Here is a 21,263-nt window from a genome sequence, read left to right on the forward strand (position 1 = left end):
TTTTTTTTTTTGGAGGTAAAACATCAAGATTTATTGAACCAAAAAGTAAATATCAATTGAGTATTTTGAGGTTTATACTATTCCAATGGGAATAATGGGCCAGATACATGGCTGGTGTAAATCTGGGTAGCTCCAGTGAAGTCAAAAGAGCTACACCAAGTTACTGAGCTAAGGATCTGGCCCTTAAAATACTGATGTCAATATAGGCATATGTATTTTTACAAACATTTTAAATATCCTCATTAGACACAATGGCAAATTTCCCCATTGTGGTCATGACTTTGTTTAGTGTAACTGTGTTGTTCTTGTTATAAAATGACATTCTAAAAAGGAAATTAAATTAGAAGTCCGTTAAAAAAAAAAGCTATCATTAATAAGCCAATCAGGAATTAGGTATGTGCATATATGATCTAATCCGCTGCACCTTGACATCAGAGAAAATTACTATTGGCTTTGAAGAATCAAGTGCAATGCAGTCATTTGCTTATGTGATCTTATTTCTTAACACTGTTCCATAATTTAGTATTGGTGACTTCCAAAAAGTGGAGGGGGGAATCCCACAAACATAAACTTTCTGGCTCACCACAAGTCTATTTTCAACCAATTATGAGACAGAATATTTTTCTTTTGTGTAATAATCCTTCAAAGAGCATCAATTTTCATGAGAATCTGATTCATGATTCTCAGTCATTTTACACGTCAGCCAAAAGCTCTTTAAGATTAGCTGTCAGAGCCCTCAAGTTTTGGCCAAACATCAATTTTCTGTGTGGATGATGCATTAAATTTAAGACATTCATTGCTGTTGCAGGCAAAGTAATATAGCAATTACTAAGCTATTTCTGACTTACAAATCCATAACTAATCATATTGTTGGAAACCAAAACACGGATAGGGGAAAAAATGAAGTCAAAAGAATGGTTAAAATAAAGACAAAGAAAACTTATCCACTACCAGATCCATCAGTATGTATTACAACCCTAAGGGGACCATACTGAATACTACAATCTCAGGCCAGGCACACCGCTCGGGAGAAAAATCCTCTCTAAAGAGAACAGGCCCAATTTACTATTGCCCTGCAGTCAATACAGTAAATTTATACCAGTGCAATGTGGGTATTAAATGCACCTTTCTAATTTCGTCGTGTTTTACACTCACTTTGCATTGGTATAAACCAATGAGCAAGGTGCAAGGCAACAGTGAACTACAGGACTCTCGCTCCTCTTCATTCCCAATCCTGGGTCTTAGCTGCTTTATGCTGCAAGTGCAGAATTCCCTGAACTCTGAAGATTTTTTGCCCCTCGCGGGCACCAGTAGCAAAACAGAGCACGAGCCAGGCCCCTTGTTGGTCATTGTTCACCAATATAAATGCTGTTCCAGAAATTCCAGTCTGGTCCCCCTGGGCTGTGGCTGACAATTATACCTTCAAATCAGGTCCAGTAGAGCTGCTAAATTTTGAGGCCTTTGTTCTCGGCACTTAGCACATTTCTGCCTGGTTTGAAGTTTTTCGGTCAATGCTTCAGTGATTATTTTCCTCAGTGCCTTAGTACTTGTTTTTCCTCATCACGTCAGTACTTGCTTTAAGGCTCAGGAGTCACTAGACTTTGGCACCCCTTTATCAGCACTCCAACACCGGGTGTCCCTTTTTGCCAGTGTCTCACAATCCAACTTCAAGATCAGAAGCTATTGGCCCTTGCAGAGGATTTAGCTTGCTTGCTAACTTTCAAGAACCCTTCAGTTCTTGGTGCCTGCAGAATGGGAGCTTAGGACCCTTTAGCTTCTGATACCATTGAGGCAGAGGGCCTTGTGCAGTGGGGTGACTCAGCTTCCTTGAATCTGGTCAAGAGGAAAGCCAGCTTTTGAAGAAGGGCCTTTTTTCCTTTCTTCAAAAGAGGGATCTAACGGACAAGACACAGGTCTGAGAGAATGGGATCCGTTTACCTCATTAGCCACGAATCACCACAGATACTTTGTTTGGTGAGCTCCGAGATCACGTTTGCTCTCATTCTCATGAGAATATTCCCTCCTCAGCATAAAGAAGAGATGCCGCAGAAAGCCCAATCCCTCCTGACAATGCGAGCCTCAAAGCCTGTGCCACCAGGTGAAAACTGGAAGGGGCTTTATTCCAGACACTCCCTCCGTCAAAAAAACAGGGAGGGCTCCAGCCCAGCTAGGATCTCAGAGAGCTGAATCTGTAACTGGTTAAAGAAAAGTGAAAGACGGTTACCCCGGGTGCCTCCACTCTACAGGGGTAAGCGGGCTCTACACTCTGAACCTTGAAGCGCTTATGTGCACACTGGAATACTTCTAAAAGAATTCTGGTTCTTGAGATTTGTTACAGGGTAACACAACCGGTTTCATCTCCTGCCTTCTGGACTGGCATTGGGTGTGTGCGGTTTTGTGAAAGGCTTGGCAGAAGCCATGACCTATTTGCGCAGGCTGGGAGTAGCATATTCTCTTATTTGGAGAGCTAGCTGATCAAGGACTAAGCTCTGGAAAGTGTTGAAAGATTGGTCATGTCACCACCAGGGCTCATGATAAACCAGCCAAAGCCTTAGTTTGTCTCCAGCTGACAAGTGGAATCTATAGGAGCCCTATTGTAGGCTACTCAAACTTTCCTGCCTCAGGATGGTATCCAATACATCATCCATGTGTCAGAAAAGATGTACAAGGGCCAGATAGGTTGGAACCCCCTACAAATGCTGGATATCATGGCCACGCTTATATTCACAATAACTATTCCATATTCCCGCATGGACACAACCTCACTGGACCAAGAGATCTTCATGAAAACAAGCATTACAGAGCCTCTCATGTTATACCCAGGTAACAGCCACCCATTGGACCTCTCTGGTCTGGTGGAGGTGCAGGGAAAATCTGCAGTTAGAAATAGACTTCCAGAAGATGTATAGATTCTAAGGCCAGAAGGGACCACTATGATTATCTAGTCTGATGTCCTGTGTGACACAGGCCAGAGAATTTCCCCAGAAGTTACCCAAAAGCCACATATCCAAACCGTAGGTACCGTGGGTGAATCAACCTCAGATGGAGAGTCCTCAAAGAGAGAGGCTCCACACGCAGGAAACTTGGTCTTTCCTGGAAGATGATAGTTATTTGTAGTGTTTTTCCTAGCTTTCCTTAATCTTCAAACAGATCTGAGATTAGGAAAATCAATAACAAAAAAAGTTGTGCGACACCATTTCTTGGGGATTTAGAAACACCTGAGAATCTCATACCAGCAGCTTTAGTGCAACCGTTTAGGCCCCACTGAAGACAAAGGAAGGTTTACCAGTTAATTCAATGGGACCAGGATTTCACTCTTCATCCATCTGCAATTTCCACTATGTTTTTTCCCCTTGCTCTACCAAGTTATGTCATCCATTGACCAAAATTACAGCCTCTGGTTTTGCAACTCTGTAAATGCGAATAATAGCTATTTTTATACTTTAAGCCATATTTGTTGCAAGGATTTTGACCCTAGCTTGGATATTCAGATTCTTTGCCATGATCATTTTGGGTGCAATGTCCCGCTATTGAATTGTGATGACGTGTGACAACTTGCGCAGCAAACCTGGTGAGAGGAAGGGTGGCCTTGCAATTAAATCATAGTAGTGGAGTTAAAGACATTGGTTCTATCCCTAGCTGACCCAGCAACTTCCTACATGACCTTCTACAAAGACAAACAGCATCTCCCAAGCATTCAAAAATCATGAGTCAGGCCCCCTCCCCAAAATCATGAGAATGATTTTTAAAAATATATTAATTCTGGGATTATCATTTGCCTTCTGATTTTTAAAGGCTTTTTTAGCTTTTTTCTGCAACCAAGAAAGCTAGAAACTTGCATTTTTCTTTAAATAAAAAGCTGAGACTCTCAAGTAATCACTTGACTCCAGGACCTGGAGATTTAAGATTCCACAGAATTGGAGATACAAATAGTTATAACAGGCAACATTGCATAAATGTCCCTGAGAGTCTTTGGTAAAATAAGAATACAGCTATTGCTTATGTAGATTATAAACTCTTTGGGACATAAAACCATCTTTTTGATACTAACATGTTACTAAAATGCAGCCCTAATCGCTGATTGTGCCTAAAGAGCACAAACACAATGCAAATAATAAATAAAAGGACAGTTCAGCAGTTATACCAGTGGTTCTTAACCGATGTACCATTGTGGGCTGCATATACAGCTCTGTGTGTGTTATCTGGGCTGCATCCACACAACATATATACAACATGTATGGCCCTGACGATGTCACATGGGCTGCAGCTATGTGCTGATTGGGCCTAGGGTGACCAGATGTCCCAATTGTACAGGGAGAGTCCCGCTATTCAGGGCTTTGTCTTACATAGGGGGCCTATTACCCACCACCCCCGTCCCAATTTTTCACACTTGCGATCTGGTCACCCTAATTGGGCCGTGGGTAGAGAACCACGGGATTATACTAAATCAAGGTTGAAACACCAGATTGAGATTTTAGGACAGGAAGCACTCCACAGTACAGATCTGATCCTGCTCCCATTAAGATAGATGGGATCAAGTCATGTAAGTGAAGTACTACAAGAGATGTTAGTGATATCACTAGAACCTGGAAGGTTCTGTATTAATAAATAATGCAGAATTTCATTGTGGTACATGAGGCAGGACTAGATGTACAACTTAGTCCATGTCCTTGGTATGTTATGCAGCACTAAAACAATTAAAATGCTATAAAAGTTATGAGCTTCTCTTAGGCTTTAATATAATCATATTTCACAGATAAGATCTTCCCAGTGTGAAATATAGCTCTCTGATGATATCATGGCTGTGAAATGCTGGTTTGACTTTCTGTGTGAGCTGTGTATTATCTAAAAATAGATACAGGTATATGTTTTAAAAGAAAGTTTCAAACTGCAAGAAACAGAAGCCAAATTCTACCATAAGTAACCCAATATAAACTTCAAGTAACCCAACTCACTTCTATGAATAGTCTTCTCAACAGACAGGCTCTCTCTCCAAGAGAAGACAAGAGGAGAGAAACAAACCGATTACACTACTTGCTATTTATATAAAAATATTAACTCAACTGTTTCTGTTAACTCCACTGACTTAAATGGAGTGATTCCAAAATTATGCCACCATAATCAAGATCAGAATTTGACCCATATAGATTTCATCCATATACTGGAACGAGTGACTGAGTCAGCTTGCAGAGGGCGTGAAATAGCAGAGATCAGATCTCAATTTGCTAAACAAAATTAGCTGCATGCCATTCTGTTTGTGTATCAGGTTCCTCTGCTCATGGCGTGCTAATTCAGGCAACAATCATTACAGTACATACAGAAAAAATAATACAAGCATCTAAAAACAAACAAAAAAAAACAGTTACATGTGTTATTTTGTCTTCTTTCTATACAGCTTTTTGCATATTCAGTGTCCGTGTCCTGCACTTTGTTAATAGCCACTAAAGAATTACATCTGCCTACCAATCACTTCACCCTTCCAGTTAGTGGTGAGTACATTTTTAGAGCACTTGATATATCAACAAGGACAATGGTTGCTAAATTTGAACTTAACAACAACTGAAAAAAAATTAGCTATTCCACTGATATTTTTACACACCAGAGAAATCTCTCTTGAAATACGTGAGGGTTTTTTTCTTTTTTAGTCAAATATTTTATATAAGATTACACAACACTGAACTCTGAAAATTGCCAGAGATCCTTAGGCAACAACCATTTTAATTTAGATATGTACATTTTATTTCTTTACTGTCAAAGATGAATAATAAAAAAGTGCACATTCTAACTTAGCTTTCATGGGTCAAAAATGTTAAACAAGTAGTTGAATGGTTGCCAAAATACAACTGATACACACACCAGCCTGTATGTCAGGATATTCAACCACAGTGAAAAGGATCTAATGAAAAAGAATAACTTACGAACAAATGCTTATCATTTTGTCTAGCTATGGGACTAACCTTAAAATGACTGCTAAAATGTTACATTATTGGACTACCTAAACTTTTAGGTTTAAATGTTCAATATTTCAGTATTATTTAAATGAACACAAGCTAAATACTGTGATATAAATATGGTGTAAAGCATTCCCATTATTCTTCACCTTGGGTGCTCCAAAGACCCAATCCCACAGGTGCTGGATGCTTCTTAGGAGGCTGCGAGCGCGCTTCGCTCCCACTGCTTTCTGTGGGGGTGGAGAACACTCGGTACCTCACAGAGGTCCCAATTTAGCAAAGTACTCCGGCACATGATTATCTTTAACTGTGGGGCAAAAAATAGCGGTGTAGGCGTTCAGGCAAGGCTTGGAGACCCTCCTCATCCATGGCCCTGGGCTCCAGCCCTAGCCTGAACACCTACACTGCAATTTTATAGTCCTGTAGCTTGAGCCGAGTCAGCTGATCCAGGCCCAGCTGCAGCGGGTCTTTTATTGCAGACTAGATGTACCCTTAGGCACTTTTGAAAATGCTGCCCAGTGTCTTTCTATTGACTATTCCACGGAAGCAGCATCTGTCACCATCTGTGAAGCTGGAGTGTCAATGTTTCCCAAAGTTCTACGGTTTTCCAATTCATTTATTTTAAAAAATACTACTAATAATTTAATATCAAACAAAACTTGGTATAAAGGGTCTTGACTACAAGACTTTTTTCCGTGCCTTTTATAAACATCCGACTTTGTTTGCCATGGTTACTTGAAAAAAAATAGACCTCTTATTTTCTTAATACACATTGATCAGGCAGTTAGTCCACTGTTTGGTCTAATTACTTGGTGCATTCCAGAAAATTGACATGAAATTTTAAAAGTAATTTGGTTAGTGCAGCACTCAACAGCAGTAGCATCCTAAGAACTGTACAGCCTCTAACGTGCTGGAGAAAGTGGAGCCTCATGAGCAAAGCCTGACAACAAGGGATTTGACTGCAACAAACACGTGGTGACAACGGGGCAAAGAGACATTTCTCCTCACCCCCATCGCAAGCTGGGCTCAGGCGTACTGCTATGGCGCAGGAAGGGAAAGAAGAGTGGATGCAGTGGATCCTGATTATGTACGTAACCACAGGTGCAGGCTTTTAAGAGCTGCAGTGGAATGCTGCTCACAGCCCTTGCTGAGGTGACTCCGTGCCTCTGGCCAGTCACAACCACGATGAAGTAAAAACACTAACAGCTGAATAAAAGAGCTTCACACAAGAAGTTTATTGGTCCTACAAAACCCAGGAACAAGGCTGCACATTCCCAAGCGCCATCTACTGACACTTTAACAATTAACTATTTTCATATATATGTGCACCTCTGCTTTAGACAACACCTATGCCTCCACTTCCCTGCAGAGAGAGCTTTACGGCATGATACAACAGTGTTGTGGGGTCTCTGAACCCAGCAATAACAATGAGGCAATTCAAGTTCATATACAGCCTTACGTGGCTGTGTCAGAGACTGCCGGATTTGCACCACAGTGTATGGTACATAACATCACTGTATAATAGGATAGACAGCAAAGGTTTCAATGGCTTTTTCTGAGCCACTGGACCTAGACCTTCAATGATTACTGATGGAAGAAGAGTTTACCCAACAGATCATAATCACAAAAAGCTGTGTTACAAAATACACTTTATAGACCAGAGACAAATAGATATAGAGTGTGTTTTCAACCTTAGGATCTGATCCTGCCATGAGAGATGCAGGCTATTGACCGTAAGAAAAACCTCTATGCACTGGACCACACGTGCCTTTGCAAAATGAAGCTACACATATATACAGCTGTCTGTAGAACAGTACACTGGGGACATCTGCATCACACATCTTCATTTTGTGCCTGTTGTGCCAGGCATGGCTTTAGTAGAAAGGGAGAGGCCTGGGCGCACGTAGGTTGTATATACAAACTACGTGCTGGTGAGGTGTGGTATGGAAGTTCTATCCACATGACTCTAGCATGGCTGCATTACAAGCAACAGCCAACAAAAATGTATAAGATGTCACGTACTCTGTAGCCATATAGCACACTTTACAAAGCAAACAAAGAAAACCCACACACCATTATATTATATTAGAAATGGCTAAGAGTTTTTAAAAACAAGTTACCGGTACAGTTTTAGACCTCTGTATCATTATTCAAGCCTTAGTTACTGCAAGTCTAACTGCACAGGACTCAGGGGACAATCATAATTAATACATTTTAGAAACTCCTGAAATTTACCTAAAATACCTTTTCTTTGCATAATAATGTCCCATTTTTAAAGGTTTGATAACATGCAAATCTTCCAGCTATGTCCACTGCAATTCTCCCATTTCCAGTAAGAAAAGGTCTGATATATCATGGGGTACTAAAGATAGAAGCAAAAGCTGTATATCACTGGAAAACAGGGAATCTTCCTGATTTTCTACTGGTAGAAAGGTCCCATTTCTAGTCCTAATGGATCCCAAGATATTAGAGCCTAATCTTACTCCTGATGCAGGATTGAATATTGCCCATTTTACACCTTATATCCATGTAATTCAGAGAAAGGAGGAAGCATTTCACTGGCAGGCTGGAAAAAATATGGCAGCTGTCTGAAGCTGCGGAGGGGCTTGGAACATGAGGAGTAGACCTGGCAGACATGAGGCAGTGGATGCTCTAGAAATGAGGCTGTCAAAGATACATTAAACATTCCATTTATCACATGACTCTACAATGTATCACATGGACGCCACCACCAAGTATGTGCTTTATTTATATATGTACATCCCCAAACCAAAAGTAATAGAGTTAAGGGTGCTGATGTAGCGAAGTTAACTATAGCACTACCATGAAAAAAACATTTGTTTTTTTACTTAATTGTTCTCCTATCCTACAAATTGATACATTGAATTTTTGTATTTTAATATTTTTAGGAACAGAATGTATGTACCCCAGCAACAGCCTTCACAGACTTACAGGCCAATGTAGAGTTGTGATCTATCACACTGAGACACTTGGGGGTTCAACCCAGACCAGCAAGGGGTCATGTCCCCATCTACCCTGCTACCTTGGGTGCCTCTGGGTTGTGCAGTTTTGGTTTGATTCTCAGCGGTCTGTTCACAGCATAATAGCTTCACCTTGGCTTTCACCAGTCTGCCTACTCCTCACAATACTCTCCTGGTGTCGAGTTTTCCCAGAACTGTCTGCCCTGTAGCACCCAATCCTTCTACCTATAGCTCTCACAGAACTTTAGTAAGTTCGCTGCTCCTTTAAAGAAACAGTACACAGCACCAGTCTGTTAACTTAGTTGAGGGCTCACTTCTGTAATATACAGCACTGAGATGGTTTGTAATAAAAGTAAAAATAAGGGTATTGCAAAGAGCATAGGATTAAATGATTTCTGGTTTTAAGCCTTGTCTGAAAACACATTTTAAGAATATATTTCCAGCACATATTTATGCTGGAACATAAATTCCATACATATTCATCTATCGCCCATGTATACACCACGGAATAATATGAATCACCAGTGTGTCACCAATTTACATATACCTTACATGACATTAGGGCCATATTCTCTACCTGAAAGGTGAGCATGTCAGACCTAATAATGAGTTATGTTACGGCATGCCCTCTGCCAGTTGGCACTGCGATAAATCATGCTGTATACTTAAAACTTAAATATATGTTTACACAATCTTAAACCCATATTTACACAATACACACTGAAAGCCCCAAAAGGACCCATAATATAGGACCATGTCAACTCTCATGCATTATTCTTTTGAACTCCCACAAAAACAAAAGGCCTAATTGTACCCCATCGATTCATAGATTTTAATAGACCATTATGATAATCTAATCTAACCTCCTGAGTAACACAGGCCAAAAGTTTGGATTAAATTGAAGCATATGTTTTAGAAAAACACCTAATCTTGATTTAAAACTTCAAGTGACAGAACCACCACGTTTCCCCTTGGTAAGTTGTTCCAATGGTTAATTACCCACACTGTGCACCTTATTTCCAGTCTGATTTGTCAAGCTTCAACTCCCAGCTACTGGATCTCATTATGACTTTGTTTGCTAGGTTAAAGAAGCCTCTCCCATTCTAGGCACTTACAGAGCAGATCAAGTCATCTCTTGGATAGCTAAGTAGATGGAGCCTCTTACGTCTCTCGTTTTCAGGCAGGTTTTCTAGACCACAGACTATTCTTGAAGCTCTTCTCTGAAACTTTTCCAGTTTCTCCAACACCCTTTTAGAAGTGTTGACACCAGAACTGGACACCGTATTCCAGTAATGGGCTCACCAATGCTAAAGAGAGACGAAGCATCACCTCCTCACTGGTCTCCTGCTCATACATCCAAGGATCGTGGTAGTCTTCTTAATCACAGCATTGCATTGGGAGCTCACATTTAGTTGATTACCCACCGTGACCCCTATACCCTTTTCAGATTCAGTGTTTTCCAGTATTTATCCCCCTGCCGGGAACTGTGGCCTACAATCTTTGTTCCTACATGTATGACCTTGAATTTGGCTGTATTGAACACACTTGGGCCCTCCTGAAGTCAATGAGATTTTGCTGAAAGGGGCCAGGATTTCACCAAAGTTGTTTATATAACTTTCACTTCTGCTCTGAGGGTCAGTGCAGGGTTTGAACTCGGGATCTCTCGCACCCAAAGTGAGAGTCACAGCTCTAAGCCAACAACCCACTTTATCAACAAAAAGGGACTCTCCATTCCTTGGTCTAGTCATCCCTCTTGCGCGAAAAGGGGCTTTAGTCACTTTCACAGCAGCATCCCCCTTTTCCTTGGGCATCACAGAACTATTCATGGGACAAGATTCAAGCATGGGGAACAGGCTGACCATGGAGAAAAGTGTACAGAGCCAGGAAAGAGATGTGCGTCATCTCGTACTAACCTCAGAGAAGGACTGTAATTACACTTCCATAGCTCTTGCATGCGTTAGAATCATTGAAATGTAGGGCTGGAAAGGACCTCGAGAGGTCATCTAGTGTAGCCCCCTGCACGGAGGTAGGACCAAGTCAACCTAGACCATCCCTGACAGGTGTTTGCCCTGCCTGTTCTTCAAAAACCTCCAATGCTGGGGATTCCACAACCTCCCTTGGAAGCTTATTCCAGACCTTAACTAACCTTATAGTTTCAAAGTTTTTCCTAATATCTAATCTAAATCTCCCTTGCTGCAGATTAAGTCCATTACTTCTTGTCCTACCTTCAGAAGACGTAGAGAACAATTGATCACCATCCTCTTTATAACAGCCCTTAACGTATTTGAAGATTGTTATCAGATTCCCCTGTCTTATTTTTTCAAAATTCAACACGCCCAGGGGCTTTTTTTTAAAAAAAAACAAACAAAACAAAAAAAACCTTCTTTGTACATCGAATTTTCTAAATCTTTTATAATTTTTTATTGCTCTCCTCTGGACTCTCTCCAATTTGTCCCCAGCTTTCTTAAACTGTGGTGTCCAGGACTTGACACAGTACTCCAGCTGAAGCCTCACCAGTGCCAAATAGAGCAACACTATTACCTCCTATGTCTTCCACATGACACTCATGTTAATACACCCCTGAATCACTGAGTCAGCAGTGTGCCCTTGTTGCCAAGAAGGCCAATGGCATTTTGGGATGTATAAGTAGGGGCATAGCGAGCAGATCGAGGGACGTGATCGTTCCCCTCTATTCAACATTGGTGAGGCCTCATCTGGAGTACTGTGTCCAGTTTTGGGCCCCACACTTCAAGAAGGATGTGGATAAATTGGAGAGAGTCCAGCGAAGGGCAACAAAAATGATTAGGGGACTGGAACACATGAGTTATGAGGAGAGGCTGAGGGAGCTGGGATTGTTTAGCCTGCAGAAGAGAAGAATGAGGGGGGATTTGATAGCTGCTTTCAACTACCTGAAAGGGGGTTCCAAAGAGGATGGCTCTAGACTGTTCTCAATGGTAGCAGATGACAGAACGAGGAGTAATGGTCTCAAGTTGCAGTGGGGGAGGTTTAGATTGGATATTAGGAAAAACTTTTTCACTAAGAGGGTGGTGAAACACTGGAATGCGTTACCTAGGGAGGTGGTAGAATCTCCTTCCTTAGAGGTTTTTAAGGTCAGGCTTGACAAAGCCCTGGCTGGGATGATTTAACTGGGAATTGGTCCTGCTTTGAGCAGGGGGTTGGACTAGATGACCTTCTGGGGTCCCTTCCAACCCTGATATTCTATGATTCTATGATTCTATGAATGGTATTAGCCTTTTTTGTAATTGCATCATATTGTTGACTCCTATTCAATTTTGTTCCACTATAATTAGTCTTGACAGAATTTGATTTCAATACTTTTATAACTTCCATGGATAATGTCAATGTTTTTAAAAAAAATTAAAATGCTTAAAAACATTGATTTAAATGTTCACAGTTGCCCAAAAGCATGGGAGCAGGGCAGACAGAGGAGGATCAGAATGTAATTATTTAATGACTATGGAAGTTGAGATTCAAAAAGTTAAAGCTTTATAACCATTAAAACGTGATGTTGACAGTTTATATCAAAATATGCAAAGTGAGTATCCTTAAATCAAACTCTTGTAAGTTCTCAAGCAGCATTTGACTCACTTTGCCATTCTATGAAATTCTATTATTGAGTCTCTATGATGAAATCTATATCTACCAATAAAAATCTAATCCTTCCAAACTTAACTATGACCTCCAGGTCGTTTTCTACAATACTCAGCTTAGCCAGTTATTCCCTATTTTGTAGCTGTGTAGTTCTTTGTACTTCTCTTTATTGAATTTCATCTTGTTGATTTCAGACCAATTTTCCAAGGTCATTTTGAATTCTAATCCTGTCCTCCAAGGTGCCTGAAACCCCTCCCAGCTTGGTGCCATCTACAAATTTTGTAAGCATGCTCTCCACTCTATTATCCAAGTCATTAATGAAAATATTGAATAATACCAGTCCCAGGACTGACCCCTGTGGGAACCTACTAGATACGCCAGGTTGAGCAAACTTTTTGGCCCAAGGGCCACATCTGGGCGGGGAAATTGCTTGCAGGGCCATGAATGTAGGGCTGGGTCAGGGGGTGGGGTGCGGGAGGGAGTGCAGGGCATGGGAGGGGTGCGGTGTGCAGTAAGGGGCTCAAGGCAAGGGGTTAGGGTGCAGGAGGGGTGCGGGGTGTGGCAGGGACCTCAAGGCAGGGGGGTAGGAGGCTCTGGGCAGGAGGTAGGGGGGTTCGGGGTGCAGGCTCCAGCCTGGCACCGCTTACCTCGAGTGGCTCCGGTGTGGCAGCAGCGCACAGTGGGGCTAAAGCAGGCTCCCTGCCTGCCCTGGCCCCATGCTGCTTCCGGAAGTGGCCAGCACGCCCTTCAATGGCCCCTGGGGGTGGGGTGGGGCAGGCGACTCTTCCGCGTGCTGCTCTCACCTGTAGCTACCACCCCCGAAGCTCCCATTGGCCACGGTTCCCTGTTCCCAGCCAATGGGAGCTGCGGGGGGCGGTGCCTGCAGCCAAGGGCAGCACACAGAGCTCTCTGCCCCGCTCCTCCCCCAGGGGCCACTGGGACATGGTGCCGGCCGCTTCCGGGAGCGCTGCGGGGCCAGGACAGGCAGGGAGCCTGCCTTAGTCCTGCTGGGCCATGGAGCTGGCAATCCCACGGGCCAGATTGAAAACTTGCCGCCAAACGGGAAGGCGGAATCCTGCCCGCCGACCATGGAGGCGGAGTGACGGTGCGACCGAAAAAGAGTCGCGTCCCCGCTGCCGAGCGCTCCACGCGCTGTGACGGAGTGGCTGCTGAGTTCCCGCCACCACCGAGGGCGGATTGCCGCCCCAGAGCCCGACGTCCTGCCGCCCCTTTACATGTGCCGCCCCAGGCACTTGCTTGGTTCGCTGGTGCCGGGAGCTGGCCCTGCTCATAACTACTCTTTGAGTAAGGTCTTTCAACCAGTTGTGCAACCACCTTAGACCATTTTCATCTAAATCACATTTCCCCAGTTTGCTTATGAGAATGTCATGTAGAACTGCGTCAAAATGCCTGACTAAAAATCAAGGTAGATCCTGTCTACAGCTTCCCCCCATTCACTCGGCCAGTAACCCTGTCCAAGAAGGAAATTAGGGGCACTCCAATTTAAAAGGAGGGCCTGGGGGCTGCCGCCACCTGCAGATGCCCAGAACAGCAAGACACCAAATGGAACTGGCTGTCTGAAAAAGCAGTTTTCTGATGTGTAGAATACAGAGGTATCAGTATTTGCAACTGGAGGTTAGCTGTAGATATTAACATGCTTTCTAATGGTAACCATTTTCTAATAAAGCTTTTTGTACAAGAATGTCTGCCGTGTGTGTGTGTGTGTGTTGCCCATTAATTCACATGTACATCCGAAATAGATTTTCTGTGGTTTGATTTCCTATTATTTTTAATGGAGCAGTTGAATATTTTAAAATTTCTACCTTCCCATATAAACCAATGAGCATCAAACCACAGAAAAAGCATTTGGATTAAGTGAAGGTTCTGGTTAATTCCCACAGTAACAAGAAAATTAAGGCCACTTTGAAGAATAACTCAGGATTCCTAAATGGCTCTTGAGGACAAATTCAACCCTGGTGTAAGCCAGTGCAGTGTTATTGATTTCAGTGGAGCTGTTTGCACTTACAGCAGACTTGAATTTGGCCTTACCACCTTAACTTGTGGCTTTTTTTCCTTTTCTTTATTAAAGAATGATATGAGTCAAGGAACAGCGGTCAGAACTGTTAATGCTGAGTCTGATTTTGCCTACTTGTATGCATTTAAGCCAGATCCTCAATATTATGTTGTAGCCTCAAGTGCTTTATTATAAATGCAGCTCTCGGCGTTGCATACGGTACACATGATCACATTCTGCCCTCTTTTAAAACCAGACAGCCCCAGTTCAGTCAGTGGGGTTCTACAGGTATAATTAAGAGTAGAATCTGGCCCTCTGTATAAACAACTTTGTGTCAATTTCAGGGATGCAGAGCATAAATACCTGTTTCAGTGTTGCCCTGCAGCTCTCATCTGCCACAAGAATACCTGCTCCAGGCCCAGAGCCACCTCCATGCCAGATCTGCAGCAGCCATTCATAGCACAGGGTAAATTTGGGGGCATGCTGCATGAGGAAAGGGGCCTGACCAGGGTCTTGTTACATCAGAAATTCTGCATTCCTGCAACAGCCCATCAGGGACATTGCAATGGGAATACAAGTTGGCTGTTTTACCCTGTGCTGGAAACAGAACTGCCCCCACCAGCCCACACAGAGAAGCAGCATAGTCTACCCACCTTCTAGTCCCCGCAGCGGTCTCAGTCTAGCCCTAGATGCCCAATCCTGGGGTCAAAACTCCAGCTGACACATCAGTGGAGTTTTACACGACTAAGGACTGCAAAACTTTGGGTTAGCCTGCAGATGGAGAACATAATGGGAAACTATTCCTCTGCAGCTGAAAAAGTGAGCTGTGGCAAGAGAATATATTGCCTACTGGGTGGATTTCACTTTCTCAGGGCCTGCCTCCATCTTCCCCAACCGCATGCTCAAATTTCTAGTTAATATTTATTTTATAAATCTTTTCAAAGGCATGTGGGGCTCAACTACTGAATATCCATTGCATTGCAACAAAGGGGCCAAGCATCAAAGACAGCGGCTGGAGATGAGTCACGATGCAGCTTTCAAAAGAGGCCCTATCTGACGTGACCCAGAGAAGAGCTTTGACTTGAGCATAAAGACGACGCAGCACATCAGACTGAATAGGCTCATCAGGAAGAAAACAGTGGAAAAAATAGTTAAAATACAATTCCTTTCACAGAGCAACTGGACACTTCACATAGCATAACAGTTAATTTGGCTGCAATTATTTAACACTTCTGCAGTACTGTATATCAGAAAAAGGTGTGAGTGTACTGGCAATTTGCTCACTGAGCAAAGACTGACCTGTTTCTAAGTAATAGCACATGGTATTTTGATCATGTGACCCAATTTAAACTACAAAGATTGTGCATTGCAAATAGTCTACAAACAAACAAACAAAAAAAGGGGTGTACACAGGAGCTTGTTTGTTTGTTTTTTTTTAAACTTCCTGGCCAACAGAAGCAGGATAATGAAATTAACAGCTCTTGCTACTTCTCTCACCCATAACAGTGAAGGTGTAGACATGTCAGTGACCTGCTCAAAATAATGAAAATATTTAGGGCCTGATCCAAAGCCCATTGAAATCAGTCAGAGCCACACACCCTCTCCCTCCCCCCATCAGGCCCTCACTACTTACAAAGCAAAGCACACCTGTACAACCTGACATGCTAATTCAGCGGGTGCCAATCATGGCTCAATAAATGCTTAGAATTAAAAACAGTTCCTTCCTTCCGCTCCTATTTAAATAACATATTTTTCTTCCTGTGTGGCATGGGGAGTAAAGCATTTTACCCAAGAGAGATGTGAGGCTTGCTTGAAGTCGAGATTTGGCCTTGGGAGCCAGTTCTTTGAGAATATGCAAGTGATCCTGGATCAATGCCTTTTTATTTTCTCTCAGGAATAAATATAGGCAAAGGAATGACTTTGTGACTGGCCAGCCAGCCAGCCATATCAGATTTATCAGAAAGGAGGAATGGAAAGTGACTCAGGGAGCTCCAGCAGTGCCAAAGTGGAAGGTTGCTAGGGAAGAAATAACAAGGAGGCAAAATAAGGGAGTAAGAAAAGTAGTATGAAATAGAAAAAAAAAGTATAAATACAAAGGGAGGGGGGATACTATGCAGGAAGAAGAAAAGAATGAGGAAAAGGAAAAGGAATAATAAATCAGCTCTCTACTAAGAATAAAGGCTTGTGAAATAAGAAATTGGTTAACACCAGTAAATGAATTATTCTATCAAAAACATGGCAAAGGAAAATCTAAGAGGAAACAGGGAAATAATCATAAAAAAAAAACAAATAATCTCAAATAGGATCATCAAACTGTTAAAGAAATGATCATCTGCAGAAAAAGCAGCATTCAACTAAAACCAACATAGATATATAAAAGGGTACATCATCATTATGAAAGCTTTTTCCTGAACAACAGAAAACATTTCAGTTCTTTTTCAACATAGCGCTGATCTCCGTTTCATAAAATTAGGAACACAGACCAAGTCAAGAATGTGTGAATGCATCAGTCCCTGGTCAAACTTCTTCATCTCCCCATTATTTAAAACAAAAAGGAAATGTGAGCGATTTTACACCCTCTTTTTAGTGTTTAACGTAAAGCAACTGTCCCCTAGAAAATATATCCAACAAAAATCACATTACATTGCTATCATTAGGTCAGTATACAAATGCAATATTTGACAGTAGAGCTAAGCAGCATTATTCTGTCCAGTGATTCCAAACAACATTAAAATCTGAGCAAGTATTTGATTCCTAACTTCCTGAACACATGAAAATGTCAAGCGTCATGAAAGGAGTTGAAGGAAATTTTACACAATGCAGTTTTCATAAGTATGTAGTTACATTGAAGGGAAATGTACAGTTAGGTGTTTGTTTTAAACTTTCGATATCATTAGCCAGTTTATTGTAGATGTAAATAGGAATCCAACTATGTAGGTCTACTTGGCAATATTTGGAAACACCTTAAAAATATATGGGGAAACCTCACTTATATGTCTCAGGAATAGACCTAAATTAAACAGTGTAACACATTGTTTGTGGACCTGGAATTACTGCTTGCATTTGTCCAGGAGGCAACCTACATGTGTTTGTGTTTCCCTTCAGCAAAATAAATGAAATATATACTAACACTTTTTTTGTAAATCACACATGCACAACAATGCAAGTTGCTTCACAGGAATTGTTCTGCTGGGGGACATAACACTGACATAAATGATACTATAATGTACTGTCCCTGGGGATGTCATAGGACATCCCTTTCAAATATCTTGAAGGGGTGCCTCTAGGAGTCAACCAGTAATTTTAAAGGAAAAATTACAACTCCTCTTCCTTCAGGTTTCTTTGAAGAGAGAGAGAGAGAGAACCACAAGCCCTAATGATTTGTACTAGCGGGGGAAGGGGTGGGGGGAATCAATATTTCTATTCTATTCACATAGACCAGTAAATAAGGTGCATTCCTTCTGCTTCTTAAGAAATTAGCATTTCAAAAATATGCCACTTTCCCCTGAACTCCAAGCGTGTCTAATAATGCGAGAAGCAGATTGTCTCCTCTCGTTTCCTTAATTTGTTTCCTCTAAAAGCAATTCACTCAACATCTTGTCGCCCTCTGGCAGCTTAGTTTACTTATCCGCACTTAATTTCTCATTTGGACCAAAACAAACTCCTCCAAACTGCTACTGACTGGGGGAAGCGCAATATGTATGTACTCGGGAAGAATCCCTCGCACACACACACACACACACACAGAGAATAGACAAATAACTTGCTTTTATGATGTTAGATCAAAATTAAAGGGATCTCCCTCCCCCTTCCAGGCAGAATAGTTGCAGAATCACGCGTCTTTCCATGACAAGAAATACACTAAATAGCTTCCCTTTCTCCTCATGGCTTATCCGGATCACTTTGTGTTTAAAAAAAAAAAAAAAAAAAACCCTCGAGTCTGGCTTTTTTTTGTATCGCCCAGTGTTGTCATCAAGTCCTAAACACTCCAACGGGTTCTCACTTGTGATTGTGACCGTACAAAATAAGAGATGCCCTGCAACGAGAGGAGAGCGGCAGAACTAATTTGGATTAAATTCCTTCGGGAGAAATTCTGACAAGAGCTTTTTAGGGAGAGCTCCGCACCCACAGCTAAAGCAGAGGGGGAAACCCTGTTCCTTGCCTCACCGAAATTCCTACCAGCTCAGCCTCAGCGGCTTTGGAAGGGGTCAACATGCATAACCAGCCCCCACGGAAGGATAGCTGCAGGAAATCAAAGGGACCCCCCCCCCACACACACACACCCCTAAGAAGAAGGCTTGCATCCAGTGGGTGCAATCCCTGAGCTAACTGGCCCGCGCCGGGAGCACGGTGTACAGAGACTCGGGCGGAGCAGAGACAAGTGTGTGAGACACAGAGCGCCTGCCTTCCAGGATATTGACCCACGGAGTACAACTTGACTGTGTTTAACTGGGGGGGAGGGTGTGAAGGGCCTCCCTCGGTGCCCCCCCCCCCCCCCGAGGATGTGTTTAAATCCCTGCGTTTTTACTGGTTTGTGATGAGAAGAAAACAAAGATACTAAAGGCAAGAAAGGCCTGAACTTGACAGCCGAGTTCCTAGGTTGCACGAGTCCTGGGGCAGGTGGATCGGGAGACTGTGCAAACCGCCCCCCCCCCCAGCAGCGTTTTCCCCCCTCGCCTTTGCAGAGCTCCCCCCCTCCTCCCCGTCCCTTCGCTTCGCAATCGCCCAGCGGCTGCAACTTTGGCGCGCGGGGCCCCCGCGAGCACCTCGCCCGCGCGCCCCTGCACCCGGGCGGGAGAGCGGAGCCGAGCCGAGCCGAGCTTCCCCTCCAGGCTCCGCTCGGGCCCGCTGGGGGAAACAGGGGCGCTTAGGACGGGACCGGGGCTAGGAGCCGCTGAACCACACTTCGGGAGCCAAGAAGAGCCAGCAACGCGCGTGTTATTAAGTGTGTGGGGGGGGGGGAGTTTGTGGCCAGCCCGTGCCGCCGCTCGGCTCTAACGCGGGCAGCGAGGGCGCGAGCTATTCATGCAGAATTGGGGGGGGGGGTCAGCTAGTAACGCTGCATCTCTCGGGGGCTGCCTGCCCGGCAGGGCAGAACCTCCCGCGCCCGAGGGCTGCGCGCTCCGCGCTGCGAAGCGCCCAGCTGCGCCGGGCTGAGGCGGCCCCACGCGCGGGTGGGGAAGGGAAGCTGCCGCCGGGCACCCGGCGAGCGCAGAGAGAGACAGGGGGATGCAGCCCCAGAGCAACCCTCAGCCCCGGTCCTCGCTCCGCAGAGGGCTACGCGCTCAGTGTCTCCCCGACTACAGAAAACAAAACAAAAGTAGCCACCGACTGACATCTTTTTGGCCACATCTAGGCCAACGGGGCATGACCGCAGCTGCCAAAAAACCCCCCCCAGGGAAATACCGTGGCACGGAACTAAACCCAAAGGGGGCGCCGGGGGGAGGATCGAGACAGATCCCGGTGAAAATAAAACCGGATCGGCTCAGCCTCCTCTCCCAACGCGCAGGACAACCACACACCGCCTCCCTGCACGAAATGCACCGCCAAAAAGCCCAGGCGGCAGGTTTCACCGCTGCCTCCTGCTTCAGAAAAAAAAACAAAAAACAAAAAAACCCACCTGCCTGCGCCGCGCCGGGCTGGAGGGTCCCGGAGATCACCAGGCAGCCGACCCAGCACACGAGTCCCCCGGCCAGCTTCATGGTTTTTTTAAAGGGCAGCCTCAACTCCTGGTAGCGATGTTACATGGTCCAAATGGCATCTCCCCTGGGCGGCGAGCGTGGACCCAGGCGCCCGGCTGTGGGGACGAGGAGCGAGAGGCGGCGCGGCGGCTCCAGTCCCCGCGTGGAGTGAGAGGCGGCTGGTTCCGCACTTGGCAAACCGGTTGGCAACAAGTTGTTCCCCCAGAAGTCGCCGGCTCCCTGCCTTTTAGTCCCGGTTTCTCTCCTTTCCCCCCTTCCTCTCGTTCTTCTCCTGGCTTCACTTTGGTGGGGGGGGGGAGACTGTTTGGCTGCCCCCCTCCTTCTCCTCACACTTGTCCGGGCGTCAGAGCGTCGAGCCCATTTACTCCCTTTCCCCGGCTGCTACTCGGAGATTAACAAAACACCCCCCCCCCCCAAAAAAAAAAAAGATACACAGAGGAGCCAGGAGGTTGGAGCAACACACAGCAAGCCCCGCCCCCGCCTGTGCACAAGCCCCGCCCCGCCTGTGCATAAGCCCCGCCCCCCAGGCGCTCACACCGGCTCGCCGCGATCTGAAGCGCGCTGCTGGGCCGGGGCACACCTGTCCCGGGTGGAAGGCAGCAGCCGGGCGCGACCCCTGCCCGCAGGTTATCATAGAGCAATCCGAAAGCAGCCGCTGGCCGTCAACACAAGCGTGTGCCTGCGAGACCGGGCCGAGAGACGCGCCTTTGAATGGCACGGTGCTTGATTCGCTACGTGTTGAGCCCGCGGCAATCCAGAGGGGTATCGCCGCCGGGGCTTTCTGGGGGTTGTTTCTTTCTTCCCGCTCCGTGCAATCGGGGGGAGGTCTTTGCTCTCCCCTCCTTGCAATCAGCCGTTGCACCTGCTTGTGCTGGGGAAGGGGTCGTGGTGCAAATGCAAGCTTCCTTTTAAAGCAGGCTGAATCCCGCTTTGCATTTAGGGGGTCGCCAAGAAAAAGGGAGGCCGGGCTGCGAACCCAAATTCAGCCCGCTTCTCAGTTCAG

At 44.6% G+C, this 21,263-nt stretch overlaps 1 protein-coding gene across 1 annotated transcript in view; it reads right to left on the minus strand.

The window, feature by feature from the left end:
- The window catches only part of ERBB4 (erb-b2 receptor tyrosine kinase 4), a 976,023-nt gene extending 955,394 nt beyond the window's left edge, over positions 1 to 20,629 (minus strand). Inside the window, exon 1 of the mRNA XM_084642839.1 lies at positions 20,179 to 20,629. Coding sequence (XP_084498965.1) covers positions 20,179 to 20,260 — 82 coding nt within the window. The 5' untranslated portion in view covers positions 20,261 to 20,629. The remainder of the gene's footprint in view (positions 1 to 20,178) is intronic.
- Positions 20,630 to 21,263: the final 634 nt, after the last annotated feature.

This window comes from Lepidochelys olivacea (assembly GCF_965140295.1).
Source record: "Lepidochelys olivacea isolate rLepOli2 genome assembly, chromosome: 11".
NCBI lineage: Eukaryota > Metazoa > Chordata > Testudines > Cheloniidae > Lepidochelys > Lepidochelys olivacea.